The following is a 21,441-nucleotide window of genomic DNA, read 5'->3' as shown; positions in this document are numbered from 1 at the left end:
AGGGTTCCCTTTTCTTCGCACCCTCTCCAGCATTTGTTGTTTGTAGATTTTCTGATGATGCCCATTCTAACTGGTGTGAAGTGATACCTCATTGTAGTTTTGATTTGCATTTCTCTAATAATTAGTGATGTTGAGCAGTTTTTCATGTACTTCTTGGCCATCTGTATGTCTTCTTTGGAGAAATGTCTATTTAGGTCTTCTGCCCATTTTTGGATTGGGTTGTTCGTTTTATTAATATTGAGCTACATGAGCTGTTTTTATATTTTGGAGATTAATCCTTTGTCTGTTGATTCGTTTGCAAATATCCTCTCCCATTCTGAGGGCTGTCTTTTCGTCTTGTTTATGGTTTCCTTTGCTGTGCAAAAGCTTTTAAGTTTCATTAGGTCCCATTTGTTTATTTTGTTTTTATTTCCATTACTCTAGGAAGTGGATCAAAAAAGATCTTGCTATGATTTATGTCAAAGAATGTTCTTCCTATGTTTTCCTCTAAAAGTTTTATAGTGTCTGGTCTTACATTTAGGTCCCTAATCCATTTTGAGTTTATTTTTGTGTATGATGTTAGGGAGTGTTCTAATTTCATTCTTTTACATGTAGCTGTCCATTTTTCCCAGCACCACTTACTGAAGAGACTGTCTTTTCTCTATTGTATATCCTTGCCTACTTTGTCATAGATTAGTTGACCATAGGTGCGTGGGTTTATCTCTGGGCTTTCTATCTTGTTCCATTGATCTATGTTTCTGGTTTTGTGCCAATACCTTATTGTCTTGATTACTGTGGCTTTGTAGTATAGTCTGAAGTCAGGGAGTCTGATTCCTGCAGCTCCGTTTTTTTCCCTCAAGACTGCTTTTGCTATTCGGGGTCTTTTGTGTCTCCATACAAATTGTAAGATTTTTTGTTCTAATTCTGTACAAAATGCCATTGGTAATTTGACAGGGATTGCACTGAATCTGTAGATTGCTTTGGGTAATATAGTCATTTTCACAATATTGATTCTTTCAATCCGAGAACATGGCATATCTTTCCATCTGTTGGTATCATCTTTTTTTTTTTTTTTTTTTTTGCGATACACGGGCCTCTCACTGTTGTGGCCTCTCCCGTTGTGGAGCACAGGCTCTGGACGCGCAGGCTCAGCAGCCATGGCTCATGGGCTGAGCTGCTCCGCGGCATGTGGGATCTTCCTGGACTGGGGCACGAACCCATGTCCCCTGCATCGGCAGGTGGACTCTCAACCACTGAGCCACCAGGGAAGCCCTGTTGGTATCATCTTTAACTTCTTTCATCAGTGTCTTATAGTTTTCCGCATACAGGTCTTTTGTCTCCTTAGGTAGATTTATTCCTAGGTATTTTATTCTTTTTGTTGCAATGGTAAATGGGAGTGTTTCCTTAATTTCTCTTTCAGATTTTTCATCATTAGTGTATAGGAATGCAAGAGATTTCTGTGCATTAATTTTGTATCCTGCAACTTTACCAAATTCATTGATTAGCTCTAGTAGTTTTCTGGTGGCATCTTTAGGATTCTCTATGTATAGCATCATGTCATCTGTAAACAGTGACAGTTTTTCTTCTTCTTTTCCAATTTGTATTCCTTTTATTGCTTTTTCTTCTCTGATTGCCGTGACTAGGACTTCCAAAACTATGTTGAATAATAGTGGTGAGAGTGGACATCCTTGTCTTGTTCCTGATCTTAGAGGAAATGGTTTCAGTTTTTCACCATCGAGAATGATGTTCGCTGTGGGTTTGTCGTACATGGCCTTTATTATGTTGAGGTAGGTTCTCTCTATACCCACTTTCTGGAGAGTTTTTATCATAAATGGTGTTGAATTTTGTCAAAAGATTTTTCTGCATCTATTGAGGTGATCATATGGTTTTTCTCCTTCAATTTGTTAATATGGTGTATCACATTGATTGATTTGCATATATGGAAGAATCCTTGCATCCCTGGGATAAATCCCACTTGATCATAATGTATGATCCTTTTAATGTGTTGTTGGATTCTGTTTGCTAGTATTTTGTTGAGGATTTTTGCATGTGTATTCATGAGTGATATTGGTCTGTAATTTTTTTTTTTAGTATCTTTGTCCTGTTTTGGTATCTTTTTAATTGTATTTGTCTCATCTTTTTTAAAAAGTATTTATTTATTTACTATTATTGTTTTGGCTGTGTTGGGTCTTCGTTGCTGTACGTGGGCTTTTCGCTAGTTGCGGAGAGTGGGGGCTACTCTTTGTCATGGTGCATGGGCTTCTCATTGCAGTGGTTTCTCTTGTTGCCGAGCATGGGCTCTTGGCATGCATGCTTCAGTAGTTGTGGCGCACGGGCTCTAGAGCGCAGGCTCAGTTGTGGCTCACAGGCTTAGTTGCTGTGAGGCATGTGGGATCTTCCTGGACCAGGGATAGAACCTGTGTCCCCTGCATTGGCAGGTGGATTCTTAACCACTGCGCCACCAGGGAAGTCCCTGTGCTTTTATTTCTTGTTCTCCTTGTTTTGGAGAGGAAACTTTCCTTAGATGAAGAGAAATAATATTTTTGCTCTTGAAATCAGAATTCAATGCCCTCATTCTAGAAGTGTGAAAACCTAATGCCTAAAAGGATAAAATAAATTACTTCATCCCTAGGCTAGTTAATGGAAGAGCTAAAACCAGAATTCAGCTCGTGATTCCCTGGCCAAAACTGAACTATGATTTGTTCTTTCTCCACAGAAGCAAATGTAGTCTGAGAGCTGGTAGGTACCAGTGAGGTCCGAGGTAAATTTTCCCAAGTTTTCCATGAATCTCCTTAACAATATAAGTGGATTTCGGCTTTGGTTAAAATATCAATGTGAATGGGAGAATTCATTATTCTATATCTACCTATTCTTATTTCAGAGAGCTCTGATTATTGGAGACATATTTTCCTCTGAAATGCTTTTCTTCACTTCCATACATTGTATCTATTTCTGCTCTCTTTAGTTACAAAGAACTTTTGTATTTAATAATAATACAGTTTGGTGAATAGAAGCCTGGCTTTCATAGTCTGGAGAAAGGATACTAAACTCACTGCCTCTAATTCTTTGTCCCACCTAAAGAAAATATTTGAGCCAGTTGGGAGGATGTAAGAAATTTCCAAGTGAATATTACAGGCAGATAAAACAAGTTGCATAAGCACAGAAAGGTTGAAAAATACAAGTTGCTCAGAGAATACAAATACATAGTTACAGTATGTAAAGCAAAAAACCCTGTCTTCTTCCCATGTTTCTCCTTTACTCTCACACTACTACCGTACTCACAATACTTCTAAAACCAGATATGTGTGGGTTTTCCCTACACTGAGCAACTGTGTGACACCAGCTTGGTGTCCTACAATTTAACTCAATCCTGACACTGTCAACCTGGAGACAGCACCTGGAGATAGCATCAGATCCCACAGGTTAAGGGCTCAATCCCACAAGACTGCCCCTACTTCAGATGCCAATTGCAAGTAGTTAAGTGCCCAGGTAACCTACAACTTCTGTCCAACACGGCTATAATTGGAGGTTCCCATGACCTCCCCCCCTTGGATTTGACTATTGGCTAGAACAACTCACAGAACTCAGGGAAACATGTTTACCAATTTATTAAAGGATATGATAAAGGATACAGATGAACAGATACATAGGCAAGGTCTGGGAGTGCAGGAGCTTCTCTCTTGGTGGAGTTGGGGTGCATCATCCTTCTGGCACGTGGATGTGTTCATCAACCTGGAAGCTCTCCAGACCTCATACTCTTGGGATTTTATGGATGCTTCCTCATGTAGTCATGATCAATTAACTCTATCTCCAGCCCCTCTCCCCTCTCTATAGAAAGTGGGGAGGCGCTGAAAATTCCAAGCTTCTAATCAGGCTTCATCTTTCTGGTGACCGGCTCCCATCTAGGAGCCACCCAGAAGCCCACCAGAGTCCCCTCATTAGAACAAAAGATGCTCTTAGTGCTCTTATCACTTGGGAATTTACAGGGGTTTCAGGAGCCTGTGTCAGGTACATGAGGCAGAGACCAATATATTTATTTACTATTTCATAGTAAGGTGGGTATGAAGACATGAAAGTTAGTCAGGAAAAGTAATAATGCTAAATGCTAACAGTTTATTAAGCTATATTCTGGCTACTACTTAGTACTTTACACGTAATAACCTTCATAACAACCTTATTATTATCCTGTTTTACAGAGGGGGAAAGGGAGACATGGTAGTGTTAGGGTAACTGGCCTAATATTATACAGCTAATAAATGACAGAGATGGGCTCTGAATCCAGGCAGTTTGTCTGCCCCTCATGTCTGTCTCATAATGAGTGGCCTTTTTATTTTGAAGATTCTGGGACTTCTTAGGTAGAAAGTTGGAGACATTGGTAGGAAGATCCTCTTCTATCTATTCATCTTTGGCTTTCTCAAAGGAGTATCTGAGACAAGATAGGTGGTCCAAGTTTATGGAGCCAGAGTGGAGACCAGAGGACTGTTCCAACATTCTGATCTTCCACATATAACCTGCGGTTAGGAGGACAGACGTGCTGGTGGCTGGTGGACTAATCTCAGATATTTCAAGCTGGGCAGAGACCTTCAGGGAGGAGATATCTTACCTTCCTATCCAAGAGGAAAGGGAACTGAAGCTGTGAAAGGGAGAATGAGTACTGTTGGCAGTCAGTACTTGATGCCAGTTCTTCTTTTCTGCAAATGCGTAGAGGAAAAAAAAGACATTTTACAATTAAACAGCCATTAGTTAAGTATTGCCAGGTTCTAAGTGGTTGTTTATAAATTCATCTGACCCTCACAGCAACCCTAGGGGACAGGCACAATTATTATTCTTATTTTACAAATGGCGTCATTAAAGCACAAAGATATTATAACTTGCTTAGTGTTGTTTGTTTTCGGCAAATAAATGGAGGAGTGAGGCTGGAAAGAACTACAATAAAGTTGTCATTAAGTACAAAACAGCTGATTAAAAATCAGTACTTTTCAGCTACTGTGTAGCAGAAAGAACCCTGGATTTGAATCAGGATTTGGATTCAAGCCCCATCCCTGAGTGCTGTGTAAAGATTTGGGGCTGGTCACTCTGGGCAATTTTCTCGACTACAAAATGCAGATAATAATACCTACCTCCTAGGGTTTTTGTAAGGATCTAGCGAAATGACTGTAAAAGCGCACTGTAATCTCTAAAATGTTAGACAAACGTTAGAAACTTTCCCTCCCGGCTCTGGATTCGCAAATTTGGGATACGGACTGCCAATCCCAATAGGCAAATCCTCCGCGCTCCCTTCCCGGAAACCGGCGCAGGCCCTTCTGGGACTTGTAGTTTTATACGGGATCTGGCCCACCTTTCCCGTTTAGTAAGGGCGGTGCGGTGTGAGCCCCGGAAGTACTCGTCGCCTGAGAGGCGTTCTGGTTAGGAAGGAGAGGTCACAGGTCGCGGGGGCAGCAGGCGTTCCTGCCGCTGGCCTAGTCGCTATGTAGCGGAGGGATAGGCACCCCCCGCATCGTTCCGGAAGGTTCTTGGGTTCGACTAGGGCAGTAGCCCCAGGTCTTCTAGTACCCGGCTTCGGGTCCTTGCCGGCTGAGCGGAGCCGCCGCCGTCATGTTTGGCTGCTTGGTGGCGGGGAGGCTGGTGAGGATGGGGCCGGGTGGTCTCAGGGAGGGGGCAGGACGCCGAGGGCGAGGCCCCGGGAAGGGGAGGGTGCGTCGGTGCGCGGGATGCGGGGAAACCCCCTCACGTCTAGTTGACTGCTGAGAGTCTGAGGGTGGGCAGTGGGACGCTGGGATGTTCGCTCTCCTTCCCCCCAGCGCTTTTCAGAGTAGCAGTCACACCATTAGCTGCCATTTATCGAGTGTGCATTATCTTAGGCAATGCACGCCTTTTGTCTATTCTTAGTCATCTCAGCCATCTATGTAGCGTTTATTTGGCACTGCAAACTTAACCGTAACTCGTGAGATGGTGGTTCTCATTCTCATTTTGCAGTTGAGGAACTTAAGCGCAGTTGGCAGTATAAATACTCGCCTGAGCTCATAAAGTGAGTTCGAGGTAAATGTGGTGTTTGAATCTAGTCTGTAGCGTCCTGTTTGTCGAAGATGAAGGTACTCGGGCAAAGTATAACTGCTGGGTCCTTTTGGAAGGGCCTTAATAAAAATATGCTTAACGTAATTGGAAATGGGCTGATAGAAACGCCTGAAACTTAAAGCGTGAGCGATATCTGTGATGACCCCAGAAGGAGGTGAGCGGCGAATTTCCTTATTGGTAAAAAGAGATTACCTTCCTTGATGAATTGTTAGGTAGAGTTAAGTACCTGGGATTGTTCCGGAAGAATCTGGAGGGTGAATCTTGCTTGCCTCCGTAGAAGCCACTCAGAAATCCATTTCAGACCTGATTCCTTTCACCTAGAATTCTTTCTCTTTATTTTTTTCTCCCTGCTTTATTAAATGTTGCAGCCCCTTTGTTGAATTTTTTCATCAATTTTTGATAATGTAGTGTGTACACAGTTCTAAGGAACCACAGAGATAAATTGGAGATGGCTATCCTCAGAAGATTTATTGTCTGTCCCTTGAATGACTGGGAGGCCCCTTTTGGTGATGGTGGTAATTGATAATACTGGTGGGATAACTTTGTATTGCTTCTGCTCCGGATAGGAAGAATGAAAGCACCAGCCTGGGATTGAGTGTGGGACGAATTTCGTTAACGAATAACATTTAAAATGCGTGTGTTTTTCTAAAGAATAGAAAGACCCTGTGGAATCCGTGTTGTCAGCTAATTTGGAAGGAATTTAGTTATAGCGGTGCCTGTGTCTATTTACCTAACACCTAACCTACGTAATGGATATCCAGTAGGGGTTCCTTCATGACAAGATTTTCTTTGACGGTGTTTGACTTTTTAGTTCTGGAGTATTTGAACATGTTAATCAAAATGAAGGGCAAATAGACCTAGCGATGCCTCAACGTTTAACTACATTATTTTTTTACTAGAAAAATTCACCTAATCTAAAGTTATGGACTCAGTAAAAGATGTACCCTTTTTCCTAAGGTTGAGGATTAGAATGTCATAATACAGATTAACAGAATGTCTGGTGCCTTTGACAGAGTTGACATTTAAGAAATATTTATTTTACCTAATGATTATTTCAAGACTTGTAGATACCATGATTTTATGTGCCTTTTAAGATTATGCATGCCAAAAGCTGGTAAAATTGAATTTAATACTAATATAGGCATTTTGGTTTATATTTATGTTCTTTCTTCCTTTGTTTTATTCTTTGTATTTAAACCGGAGGGTTTAATAATTTGGGGGTTACAAATATATTTCAGTGAGTAGGCAAAATGACAAATAATGAATCTGCAAATAATGAGGATTGACTGTAATAACTTCTGAATTGCTTACCCATTTTAATTGCCCGAGATTCTTTACCTTCAAACTAGAAGATAAAGCTTTGGTGGCATGGTGTTTTGAACAACCTTTCATTTTTATAACATTCTGAAGCTGTAGTGATTTATTTATGTAAGTAAAATCCTTTCAGGGCACTTCTGAAATAATTTAGTAATGTTTTTGAAAGATTCCATTCATTAAGTCATTTTAAGGCTAAATGTGTATTTTTAGATTTTTCTATTAAAATAAGCACTCTTTTTGGTGTATTTGGTAATTCCATAATTAGAGTATCAGATTGACCCAATGTTATACTTGATATAATGACTATAATTGACTATATTTGGTAACAGAGCTTACAGCAATACTAAAAGGGCTATAGAAACTTATCAAACTATTGAACTAAGGCGAGTTTCTTATATTCTAGGTGCAAACAGCTGCACAGCAAGTGGCAGAGGATAAGTTTGTTTTTGACTTGCCTGATTATGAAAATATCAACCATGTTGTGGTTTTTATGCTGGGAACAGTCCCATTTCCTGAGGGAATGGGAGGATCTGTCTACTTTTCCTATCCTGATTCAAATGGAATGCCAGTATGGCAACTCCTAGGATTTGTCACAAATGGGAAACCAAGTGCCATCTTCAAAATTTCAGGTCTTAAATCTGGTAAGAATAATATATTAAAATAGTTTCATAATTAAACGTTTTTCTTCAATAGCATAACATAGAATGTGGCTTTTTTAACTTTTCATTATATTTTTCTGATTGCTGAAGTAATATGTAACATTATTAAAAAAAAAAAAAATCAGGGACTTCCCTGGCAGTCCAGTAGTTAAGACTCCATGCTTCCACTGCAGAGGGCACAGGTTCCATCCCTGGTCAGGGAACTAAGATCCTGCATGCTGTGAGCATGGCACGGCCGGAAAAAAAAAATCAGATGGTACTGACACATTTGAAAAATGGTAAGTGAAGAGACCTTACACTCACACTCCCCATCCATCCTCTGCCTCTGGAGAGAACCACTCACTGTGGTTTTCTTTGTATGCTGTATACCTTTGTAAAGGGATTTTTTCTGAATAGTGGGTGTTTTAATAAAATGAGAGGAATCTTCTCATAATTTGTAATATGCACATCAGTGTTTAAATAAACAGGTAAACCAAGTAGACTTGTATAGGAAATACAATGAGAGTCCTTTTTTTCTATGAAGATTTTTTGAGCTCTTAGATTTGATTACCCCTTCAGTGTTCTTCTGTTGGTTGTATTGACATTGCAGGTGTTAGATATTACAGGGACAGTCCTTGCTTTGATGCTTGAGGTATTTTGTTTAGAAATTGAGAATGATACTAGGTAGCATTTACTCCCATTGAATATCTGGTTCCTTTGAAAGTCTAGATAAAAACAGACATGAAAAGTCTTAGATTATAAATATTTTTTCTCCTGGAAATAGTCTGTAAAGTCCAAGGCAAAGTTATATTTAGGTAACATGTTTATATATTTAACAAACATTTTGCTATCTACTATAATGATTAAGTTCTTGCCTGAGATCACTCATATTGCAAAGGAAGATAGTTCTATGGACCAATATTTAGAAGGGTGAAAAGTAATTGCAGATGTTTGTACAAAGTGCTGAGAGAGAATAGGTAAGGGACAATTAACTCTTAAGTAGGTTGGGGAAAATTTCTGGGAGGAGATGATATTGGACCTTTTGAGAAGATAAGTAGGAGTTTGTCAGGCCTGTGAGAGGCCTATTGGGCATTCTTTTCTAAGTAGAGGTAATATGGATATAATGATGAAAGTTTGAAATCGTGGTATGCTCAGAACGGCACAAGGTATGGTGTATAGGATAGGCAGGCATGGATCATGAAAAGCTGAAAAGCTTATGTATCACACTGACTCATTTGAATTTAATAGGCTAGCAATTATTAACATGCTTAGGTCACAGACGTATTTGATAGTGTCATAAAAAGTATGTGTAATATAATATAACATAGTGTAAATACTAAAAAATTTGCATGTACTCTGAAGCCCATCCATGTGTCCCTCCCAATAAAGGACTGTTCCTGTAGGTATAGAGGAGCCAGTGAACAATTTCAAGTAAGGGAATGATATGATCAAATTTAATTTTTATCCTGAGGACTGTGAAGAATGAACTGGAGCAGTTCTGGCCAGATGATGAACTGTTAGCTGCTGTTATTTATGTAGTTGGAATTCTACAAGAAGAAATGGGAAAGAGTAATATTTAAAGCTAAAAATTGTTGAGATTGATGATAAATACTAATCTCTAGATTTAAGAACCAGGACAGATTCTTACAGTCCTTCTCAGTGGGGGTTCCCTGAGATAATTATCCCTAATCCCTAAGGCGGTGGTTCTTTTTTTTTTTTTTTTATTAGTTTCTGCTTTATAACAAAGTGAATCAGTCATACATATACATCTGTTCCCACATCCCCTCCCTCATGCATCTCCCTCCCTCCCACCCTCCCCATCCCACCCCTCCAGGCGGTCACAAAGCACCGAGCTGATCTCCCTGTGCTCTGCGGCTGCTTCCCACTATCTATCTACCTTACGTTTGGTAGTGTGTATATGTCCATGCCTCTCTTTCCCTTTGTCACAGCTTACCCTTCCCCTTCCCCATATCCTCAAGTCCATTCTCAAGTAGGTCTGTGTCTTTATTCCCGTTTTACCCCTAGGTTCTTCATGACATTTTTTTTTTTTTTTTAAATTCCATATATATGTGTTAGCATACGGTATTTGTCTTTCTCTTTCTGACTTACTTCACTCTGTATGACAGACTCTAGGTCTATCCACCTCATTACAAATAGCTCAGTTTCGTTTCTTTTTATGGCTGAGTAATATTCCATTGTATATATGTGCCACATCTTCTTTATCCATTCATCCGATGATGGACACTTAGGTTGTTTCCAGCTCCGGGCTATTGTGAATAGAGCTGCAATGAACATTTTGGTACATGTCTCTTTTTGAATTATGGTTTTCTCAGGGTATATGCCTAGTAGTGGGATTGCTGGGTCATATGGTAGTTCTATTTTTAGTTTTTTAAGGAACCTCCATACTGTTCTCCATAGTGGCTGTACCAATTCACATTCCCACCAGCAGTGCAAGAGTGTTCCCTTTTCTCCACACCCTCTCCAGCATTTATTGTTTCTAGATTTCTTGATGATGGCCATTCTGACTGGTGTGAGATGATACCTCATTGTAGTTTTGATTTGCATTTCTCTAATGATTAATGATGTTGAGCATTCTTTCATGTGTTTGTTGGCAGTCTGTATATCTTCTTTGGAGAAATGCCTATTTAAGTCTTCTGCCCATTTTTGGATTGGGTTGTTTGTTTTTTTGCTATTGAGCTGCATGAGCTGTTTATAAATTTTGGAGATTAATCCTTTGTCAGTTGCTTCATTTGCAAATATTTTCTCCCATTCTGAGGGTTGTCTTTTGGTCTTGTTTATGGTTTCCTTTGCTGTGCAAAAGCTTTGAAGTTTCATTAGGTCCCATTTGTTTATCTTTGTTTTTAGTTCCATTTCTCTAGGAGGTGGGTCTAAAAGGATCTTGCTGTGATTTATGTCATAGAGTGTTCTACCTATGTTTTCCTCTAAGAGTTTGATAGTTTCTGGCCTTACATTTAGGTCTTTAATCCATTTTGAGCTTATTTTTGTGTATGGTGTTAGGGAATGATCTAATCTCATACTTTTACATGTCCCTGTCCAGTTTTCCCAGCACCACTTATTGAAGAGGCTGTCCTTTCTCCACTGTACATTCCTGCCTCCTTTATCAAAGATAAGTTGGCCATATGTGCGTGGGTTTATCTCTGGGCTTTCTATCCTGATCCACTGATCTATCTTTCTGTTTTTATGCCAGTACCACACTGTCTTAATTACTGTGGCTTTGTAGTATAGTCTGAAGTCAGGCAGCCTGATTCCTCCAGCTCCGTTTTTCGTTCTCAAGATTGCTTTGGCTATTCGGGGTCTTTTGTTTTTCCAAACAAATTTTGAAATTTTTTGTTCTACTTCTGTGAAAAATGCCAGTGGTAGTTTGATAGGGATTGCATTGAATCTGTATATTGCTTTGGGTAGTAGAGTCATTTTCACAATATTGATTCTTCCAATCCAGGAGCATGGTATATCTCTCCATCTATTTATATCATCTTTAATTTCTTTCATCAGTGTCTTATAATTTTCTGCATACAGGTCTTTTGTCTCCTTAGGTAGGTTTATTCCTAGATATTTTATTCTTTTTGTTGCAATGGTAAATGGGAGTGTTTTCTTGATTTCATTTTCAGATTTTTCATCATTAGTGTACAGGAATGCCAGAGATTTCTGTGCATTAATTTTGTATCCTGCTACTTTACCAAATTCATTGATTAGCTCTAGTAGTTTTTCGGTAGCATCTTTAGGATTCTCTATGTATAGTATCATGTCATCTGCAAACAGTGACAGCTTTACTTCTTCTTTTCCAATTTGGATTCCTTTTATTTCCTTTTCTTCTCTGATTGCTGTGGCTAAAACTTCCAAAACTATGTTGAATAAGAGTGGTGAGAGTGGGCAGCCTTGTCTTGTTCCTGATCTTAGTGGAAATGGTTTCAGTTTTTCACCGTTGAGGACAATGTTGGCTGTGGGTTTGTCATATATGGCCTTTATTATGTTGAGGAAAGTTCCCTCTATGCCTACTTTCTGCAGGGTTTTTATCATAAATGGGTGTTGAATTTTGTCGAAAGCTTTCTCTGCATCTATTGAGATGATCATATGGTTTTTCTCCTTCAACTTGTTAATATGGTGTATCACATTGATTGATTTGCGTATATTGAAGAAACCTTGCATTCCTGGAATAAACCCCACTTGATCATGGTGTATGATCCTTTTAATGTGCTGTTGGATTCTGTTTGCTAGTATTTTGTTGAGGATTTTTGCATCTATGTTCATCAGTGATATTGGCCTGTAGTTTTCTTTCTTTGTGACATCCTTGCCTGGTTTTGGTATCAAGGTGATGGTGGCCTCGTAGAATGAGTTTGGGAGTGTTCCTTCCTCTGATATTGTTTGGAAGAGTTTGAGAAGGATGGGTGTTAGCTCTTCTCTAAATGTTTGATAGAATTCGCCTGTGAAGCCATCTGGTCCTGGGCTTTTGTTTGATGGAAGATTTTTAATCACAGTTTCAATTTCAGTGCTTGTGATTGGTCTATTCATATTTTCTATTTCTTCCTGAGTCAGTCTTGGTAGGTTGTGCATTTCTAAGAATTTGTCCATTTCTTCCAGGTTGTCCATTTTATTGGCATAGAGTTGCTTATAGTAATCTCTCATGATCTTTTGTATTTCTGCAGTGTCAGTTGTTACTTCTCCTTTTTCATTTCTAATTCTACTGATTTGAGTCTTCTCCCTTCTTTTCTTGATGAGTCTGGCTAATGGTTTGTCAATTTTGTTTATCTTCTCAAAGAACCAGCTTTTAGTTTGGTTGATCTTTGCTATCGTTTCCTTCATTTCTTTTTCATTTATTTCTGATCTGATCTTTATGATTTCTTTCCTTCTGCTTGGGGGTTTTTTGTTCTTCTTTCTCTAATTGCTTTAGGTGCAGGGTCAGGTTGTTTACTCGAAATGTTTCCTGTTTCTTAAGGTGGGATTGTATTGCTATAAACTTCCCCCTTAGAACTGCTTTTGCTGCGTCCCATAGGTTTTGGGTCGTCGTGTCTCCATTGTCATTTGTTTCTAAGTATTTCTTAATTTCCTCTTTGATTTCTTCAGTGATCACTTCATTATTGAGTAGTGTATTGTTTAGCCTCCATGTGTTTGTATTTTTTACAGATCTTTTCCTGTAATTGATGTCTAGTCTCATAGCATTGTGGTCAGAAAAGATACTTGATACAATTTCAATTTTCTTAAATTTACCAAGGCTTGATTTGTGACCCAAGATAGGATCTATCCTGGAGAATGTTCCATGAGCACTTGAGAAAAATGTGTATTCTGTTGTTTTTGGGTGGAATGTCCTATAAATATCAATTAAGTCCATCTTGTTTAATGTATCATTTAAAGCTTGTGTTTCCTTATTTATTTTCATTTTGGATGATCTGTCCATTGGTGAAAGTGGGGTGTTAAAGTCCCCTACTATGATTGTGTTACTATCGATTTCCCCTTTTATGGCTGTTAGTATTTTCCTTATGTATTGAGGTGCTCCTATGTTGGGTGCATAAATATTTACAATTGTTATATCTTCTTCTTGGATCGATCCCTTTATCGTTATGTAGTGTCCTTCTTTGTCTCTTCTAATAGTCTTTATTTTAAAGTCTATTTTGTCTGATATAAGAATTGCTACTCCAGCTTTCTTTTGATTTCCATTTGCATGGAATATCTTTTTCCATCCCCTTACTTTCAATCTGTATGTGTCTCTAGGTCTGAAGTGGGTCTCTTGTAGACAGCATATATATGGGTCTTGTTTTTGTATCCATTCAGCCACTCTGTGTCTTTTGGTGGGAGCATTTAGTCCATTTACATTTAAGGTAATTATTGATATGTATGTTCCTATTCCCATTTTCTTAATGGCTTTGGGTTCGTTATTGTAGGTATAGTCCTTCTGTTGTGTTTCTTGCCTAGAGAAGTTCCTTTAGCATTTGTTGTAAAGCTGGTTTGGTGGTGCTGAACTCTCTCAGCTTTTGCTTGTCTGTAAACGTTTTAATTTCTCCATCAAATCTGAATGAGATCCTTGCTGGGTAGAGCAATCTTGGTTGCAGGTTTCTCTCCTTCATCACTTTAATTATGTCCTGCCACTCCCTTCTGGCTTGTAGAGTTTCTGCTGAGAGATCAGCTGTTAACCTGATGGGGATTCCCTTGTGTGTTATTTGTTGTTTTTCCCTTGCTGCTTTTAATATGATTTCTTTGTGTTTAATTTTTGACAGTTTGATTAATATGTGTCTTGGCGTATTTCTTCTTGGGTTTATTCTGTATGGGACTCTCTGAAGGCAGTGGTTCTTAAAGCATGAGTCCCTGACCAGCAGCATCAGCATTACCTGGAAACTTGTTAGAAATGCAAATTTGTGGTAGGACCCCAGACCTACTGAATCAGAAAACTTGGATGGAGTCCAAGTATTTAAATAGGTTCCCTAGGTGTTTTTGTTGCCTTCTGAAGTTTGAGAATCATTGTCCTAGGGCATCCACCGTATGTAATGAATTAATGCTTCTTGTACATATAGCATGGTATTAGTTCTGAATAGTCTTTGGGAGAATTAAGAAAATAGTCATTATCAAATCACTTTTTCTCTCTTCTGTAGCTGCGCCTAAAAATAAATAGAGAAAATAAGTAGAAAAAAATGTGTACAACTCAATACACTTTAGTGAAGTTAAATAGAAAGTAATAAAGACACCAGAGAGAAGACAAGTCATTAATAACTGAACAGCAATGAGTCAGTTTAGCAGATTTATCAACAGCATGAATAGAGGTCAAAAGTCAATAGATGAGTATCTTCAAAGTGCCAAGGAGAAATAAAATAACCCTCAAAGCTATCATTGTAAAGTGAAGGAGAAATAAATGTGTTTTCATGTGGAGATGTTGCGTTTACTACTAATAGACCATTACTGAAAGAACTACTGAAGGTAGTTGTACTTTAATAGGAAGGAACTGAATCCCTGAATGTAGAAGGGTATGCAAGACTCAAAGTTAGCAAAGAAATTGGTAAACATACAGACAAATCAGGACAACCTGATTACGTAAAACAATTCAACAAATAAATGCACAAGAATTAAATACTGTACTGGAAAACAGTGCATATGACAGGAGGGGTAGTGATCTGAGTAAGCTTTCTGAGGTCCTGTGGTTTAGAAAGAGTAATAAAATTGATTCTACTTTCAAGTAATCCTGTTAAAATTTTAAGGAAAACTTAAAAAAAAAGAAAGAGGGAAAAATACATGGTATGTGAAAAACAAAATGAGATGGTAGAAATAATTTCACATATATCAGTTATCAAAATAAATCTAAACAGACTAAACTTACCAGAGAAAGCATGGAGACTCCAGGATGGGATCTTTTTTTTTTTTAAAGGCAGCAAACTAATAATTATAGTGATGTTTATCAGTAACATGTCTAACACAAGGACCCCCCCAAAAAGCTATCATAGGTGTGTTTTAGAAAAATGGGACTAAGGCAAAAGCATTATCAAGGATTAAGAGCCCAGAGGTTCATTCACTAGGAATGAAATAATTCACTAGGAAGATTTAAATATTTCTAGGAAAAAGTAAATGTCATGAATTTGTGTGTATATAAAACATAACTTCAAATATTAAAAAAAATTGACTTTACAATGATAAGTGGACAACCTTACAATCAATATTTTAATATACCTCTTGATAATTAATACATCAAGTAAATAAAATACTAGTAAAGAAGGAAAATTTGAATAAAGAATTAACAAGCTTGAGCTAATGGACACTATAGAACCCTGAAACTAATAATTAGATCATACACACTTTTTAAGTACACAGAACATTTATGAAATTTGACCACATGCCAAGTCATGAAGCAAGCTGTAGCAAATGGCAGACTATCAGTATGCAACCCACAATGCAGTGTAATTACAAATCAAAAGATAAAACATTGCCATGTTTAGAAATTCAAAAGTATTTTAACTAATGGGTCATAGAAGAAATGACTGTGGAAATTAAACTTCCACAGAAACCAAAGCAAAATAAAACATCACATATCAAACCTTTTGAATGCAGGTAAGGTAGTACTAAAGAGATTAACTCTTAGGCTTAAATGTGTGTATATGAAAAGAGATTGAAATGAGTGGGCTGAGTATTGAACATAGCAACGCAAAGAGAGTAGATGAAAAAATGGTAATGCTAAGAATAGAAATTAGTGACAGAAAGCAAAGAAATAATAGAGGGCCTTAATGAAATAAAAATCTGATTCTTTGAAAAGACTGATAAAATGATGAGCTATTGAAAAGATATATTTAGAAAAAAGAGAAGACACAATGTTATTGAAAATGTGAAAATGAAGATATAACTATAACTGTAGTAGAGACTAAGTAAAATTTATAAGAAATTTTATGCCAGTACATTTGAGAACAACAAAGGAACTGATGAAATTGGCTATTTTCTAGAAAAATATACTAAAGAAAACTGACTCAAATAAATTTAAATCATGAATAGATACAATATCAATAAAGAAATTAAAATGAGTAATTAAAAATATACCTCTCCTGATGTGAATGGACCTAGGGTCTGTCATATAGAGTGAGGTAAGCTGGAAAGAGAAAAACAAATATATATTAGTGCATATATGTGGAATCTAGAAAAACAGTACAGATGAAACTATTTGTAGGGCAGGAATAGAGAAGTAGACGTAGAGAACGGACATGTGGACACAGTGGGGGAAGGGGAGAGTGGGACGAATTGGGAGATTAGGTTTGACATAAATATACTACCATGTGTAAAATAGCTAGTGAGAACCTGCTATATAGCACAGGGAGCTCAGCGTGGTGCTCTGTGACGACCTAGATGGGTGGGATTGTGGGGTTGGGAGGGAGGTCCAAGAGGGAAGGGATATACATATACATATAGCTGATTCACTTCATTGTACAGCAGAAACAAACACAACATTGTAAAGCAGTTTTACTCCAATTAAAAAAAAAAAAAAACCTCTCCCTTTCACATACAACTATTAGACCCAGATGGTTTACAAAGTTCCACTATACCTTTATGAAACAGATTGTTCATATCTCATATAAAGTGTCAGAGAATCGGAAAAGAGGCAAAGTTACCCTAAGTTTAGATTTTGAAGCTAATATATCCTCCTTATCAAAAAGGACAAGGACAATATGAAAGAGGAAATTTGGCCTAAGCCAGTTTTATTTATTTTGGATTTTTATATCTTTGTACATGTACAAGTTACAAAGTGAATTTAATAAGATATCTTTATTTTTAAAAACTTCATTATAGAAAATTCAGGATGTACAAAAGCAGACCAAATGGAATATTGAACCCTTCTCTAGTCATCACGCAGCTTCAAAAATGACCAACTCATAACTGAATCACTTTGTTGTACACCTGAACACTTAAAAACAAATAATTTCTTAATATCGGATTGAACATTTAATCAGTGTTCAGATTTCCAATGGTCTCAGAAGTCTTATGTTTATATATTTTAAAGTTTTAAAATATTTTCAGTCAGCATCTGAATAGTAAAGTCCCTACATTGCAGTTAATTGGTTGATAGGTCTCTCAAGTATCTTTTATAAAAATCAAAGATTTAATGTATTCTGTCTCTATTTCCAGTAAATTATCTGGATTTAGAGGTTTGATCAGATTTCATTCAAATGCATTTAAAAAATTTTTTGGCAAGTTTATTATAGGCAATGGTGTGTTCTTTGATCAGGAAGTGTATTTTATATATATGTAAACACACACATACACACACACATACATAGTTATCTCTTTGGGAAATTAGCAGCCACTTATATGCAATGCTTAGATTCACTAATTCAAAATGATAATATTCTAATTGTCATTTATTAGCTGTAAAGAGACACTTGCTATGGGTAGCGTCATTATAAGGCAGGATAAATGCTTGATTATTAATATATCATTGTTCAAAAAATGAGTTGATACCCTAACGTACTCTGGAAGTAATAAGCTTTTTTTTAAAGAATTATATCATTGATGTGTGTGTGTGTATTTATTTATATTTGATGTGTTCTAACCATTTGTGTATCATCAGGATCCATTGGACCTAATTTTAATTTTTCAGTTTCTCTTTTAGGCAGATATTGATATTTCATGACTTTTATTCTTTCTAAAGAAATCCCCCAAAGAACAGAGAAAATTAAGTTTTTTTGTGACTAACAATTTTAATAGCTTTATTGAGTTATAATTTACATACAGTAATCTGCATATATTTAAAGTATACAGTTTGGTAATTTTTGGTATATGTATACATCTGTAAAACCATTACCGCAATCAAGATAATGAACATATCCATCATCCCTAAAAGTTTCCTACTGCTCCTTTGTAATCCCCTCTCCTATCTCCTCCTCCACCCCAGGAAACTACTGATCTGCTTTCTGTCACTATAAAATAGTTGGCATTTTCTAGGGTTTTCTTTCACTCAGCATGTTTACTTTTACAGTCATCCATGTTGTAGTATGGCTCACTACAATAGTAATTCATTCCTATTTATTGCTGGGTAGTTGTGTGGTATACCACCATTTGTGTATCCATTCACCTGTTGATGGACATTTGGACTGTTTCAGTTTTTGACTCATAAAAATAAAGCTGCTATGAACATTTGTGTATAAGTCTGTATGGACATATGGTTTCATTTCTCTTAGATAAATATTTGAGAGTGGAATGGCTGGATCATAATGGTACTTCTGTGTTAAACTTTTTTAGAAACTGCCAAACTATTTTGCAACATGGTGGCTCCATTTTACATTTCAGTCTGCAGTATATGAAAGTTCCACTTCCTCCCTGTCCTTGTCAACGCATGGTCAGTTTTACGTGTTCTAATAGATGTATAGTGGTATCCCATTAGGTTTTAAATTTGCATTTCCCTAATGACTAACGATACTGAGCATTTTATTTTTTGAAATGCTTATTTGCTCTCTCTCTATCTTCCTTGGTGAAGTGTTTATTCAAATCTTCTGCCGTTTTTTAAAATTGTGTTTTCTTATTGAGTTTATTTTATTTTATATTTTTGGCTGTGCTGGGTCTTTGTTGCTGCTCGCGGGCTTTGTCTAGTTGCTGCAAGCCAGGGCTACTCTTTGTTGTGGTGCACGAGCTTCTCATTGCGGTGGCTTCTCATTGTGGAGCATGGGCTCTAGGCCTGCGGGCTCAGTAGTTGTGGCATGTGGGCCCTAGAGCATGCAGGCTTCAGTAGTTGCAGTGTGTGGGCCCAGTAGTTATGGCACGCAGGCCCTAGAGCACGTGGGCTTCAGTAGTTGCAGCACATGGGCTCCAGGGCACACGGGCTTTAGTAGTTGTGGCTCGCGGGTTCTAGAGCACAGGCTCGGTAGTTGTGGCGCATGGGCTCAGTTGCTCCAAGGCATGTGGGATCTTCCTGGACCAGGGATCGAACCCGTGTTTCCTGCATTGGCAGGCAGATTCTTAACCAGGTTGTTTTTTTTTTTTTTTTTTTTTTTTAATGAGCTCACTGTCATCGGAAAGATTTTTCTTTTTTTTTTTTAATTAATTTATTTATTTTTGGCTGTGTTGGGGCTTCGTTTCTGTGCGAGGGCTTTCTCTAGTTGCGGCAAGCGGGGACCACTCTTCATTGCGGTGCGCGGGCCTCTCACTGTGGCGGCCTCTCCCGTTGCGGAGCACAGGCTCCAGACGCGCAGGCTCAGCAGCCGTGGTGCACGGGCCCAGCTGCTCCGCAGCATGTGGGATCCCCCCAGACCAGGGCCCGAACCCGTGGCCCCTGCATCGGCAGGCAGACTCTCAACCACTGTGCCACCAGGGAAGCCCCGGCAGGCAGATTCTTAACCACTGTGCCACCAGGAAAGTCCCCTCTTACTGAGTTTTGAGAGTTCTCTATGTATTCTTGATACAAGTTATTTATAAGATACGTGATTTGACATGTTTTTCTAGTTTTTGGATTGTCTTTTCTCTTTATGGTGTGTTTTATAGAGCATATGTTTTTGTGTGTTTTTTTGTTTTGTTTTTTTGCAGACATCTTGTTTATTGATTTGTTCCCTTGCATCTTTTTAAAAATTATTTTATTGAAATATAGTTGATTTACTTAGAGCATGTTTTTAATTTCAGTGAAGTTCAGTTTTTCAGTTTGTTCTTCTCTGGATTGTGCTTTTAGTGTTGCATCTAAGAAATCTTTGCCTAACCCAAGATTATAAAAGTGTTCTCCTAGACGTTTTTAGTTTTAGATTTTACATTTGTATCTGGGATCCAATTTGAATGAATTTTCGTATTTAGTGCAAGGTATGGATTGAAGTTAGATTTTTTTTTTTTTTTGCAAGTGGATATCAAACTGTTCCAACACCATTTGTTGAAAAGAGAAAGTAATGACATATTTTTCTGCCTTCATCATCAAATATATTCACTTGATACTCACTTGGGAGCTCTCAAAATACTCCATTTTAAAGTAAAACATAAAGTACGTAAATGAATATTTATATAGATGTTTATATAAATATATATTGATTTAAAAAGGAAAGAGAAATGGAAATAGATACTGTTATACAGTTTTTTAATCAATTACTAGTTGGAAAGCATGCTAGAAAATTAAATGGATACTGATAGATATTAATAGTAATACGCGATACAGGAGGAGGAGTAACTAACTTGGGACAAGAGAGAGAGATTTTTGGTTTGGGTGTGAGGAACCTTTGGAACATGATAGCAATGCCTTAAACATAAAGTGGTGGGTTTTGTTTGTATAGCAATAGGCTAGTAGCCAGCCAACTATTAACCTTTGCATAGTTGGAAAGTGCAGGACATAGTTGGAAATTGTCAACATTTTGAGTTGGGAAAGGGGTGCAACATCTCTTTTTCATTTATGATCATCTATATTCCGTGAAGGAGACGCCTTGGAAATAGTGAAAAATGCTTTCTTCTGTCATTTTTGCACTGCCTTTGGCTGTCTTTTCCCTTTTCTCTTGTGACACCCAAAAGGTTGGGAGTAGTGGGCATAACATTCTGAGATCATAAAAACCCAGACATTTCCTTATTGTGTTATCTCATCCAATCTGGAGAAAATTCAGCAATCAAAAATGAGTTAATACAGTTGCTCTAACCAAAACTTTAACATATTTTCTGTGGAGTTAGCTAAAACAGTCCAAAATCCAGTCCCAGAGTAATAATCCATTATGGGAAAATGGATTTATTTCCATTATGATAAAAGTAATTCTTTTATTCTCCTGCCTTTTAAAAAATAAATTATTTCTCATCATTTCCATTATAACATGGCTTTTGATAGCTTTATCTATGAAAACAAAATGAAATTTCAAGGCAGTATTTTTAATGAGTAAAGCACAATGCTTTACTAAAGGAAAAACAGCTTAAAATATTTAGAGACTTATTGATTATCAACATTAAACAAATGATAAAATGCTGTTAAAATGTTTTGGGTGGTTCTTAGTGTGTTTGGAAA

At 37.5% G+C, this 21,441-nt stretch overlaps 1 protein-coding gene across 3 annotated transcripts in view; it reads left to right on the top strand.

Moving 5' to 3' along the window:
- The first annotated feature begins 5,489 nt into the window (after positions 1 to 5,489).
- HIKESHI (heat shock protein nuclear import factor hikeshi) overlaps positions 5,490 to 21,441 on the top strand; it is a 37,261-nt gene continuing 21,309 nt past the window's right edge. For 2 of the 3 annotated variants that reach the window (XM_079709532.1, XM_079709531.1), the window contains exons 1-2: positions 5,490 to 5,604; positions 7,775 to 8,012. In XM_079709532.1, coding sequence (XP_079565658.1) covers positions 5,575 to 5,604; positions 7,775 to 8,012 — 268 coding nt within the window. In that variant the 5' untranslated portion in view covers positions 5,490 to 5,574. The remainder of the gene's footprint in view (positions 5,605 to 7,774; positions 8,013 to 21,441) is intronic. The other variant, XM_079709533.1, reaches the window with a different exon arrangement.

The sequence above is a fragment of the Hyperoodon ampullatus genome (genome assembly GCF_949752795.1).
Source record: "Hyperoodon ampullatus genome assembly, chromosome: 7".
Taxonomy (NCBI): Eukaryota; Metazoa; Chordata; class Mammalia; order Artiodactyla; family Ziphiidae; genus Hyperoodon; species Hyperoodon ampullatus.
The sequence above is the reverse complement of the archived record's forward strand: the minus strand, read 5'-3'. Positions and strand labels throughout refer to the sequence as shown.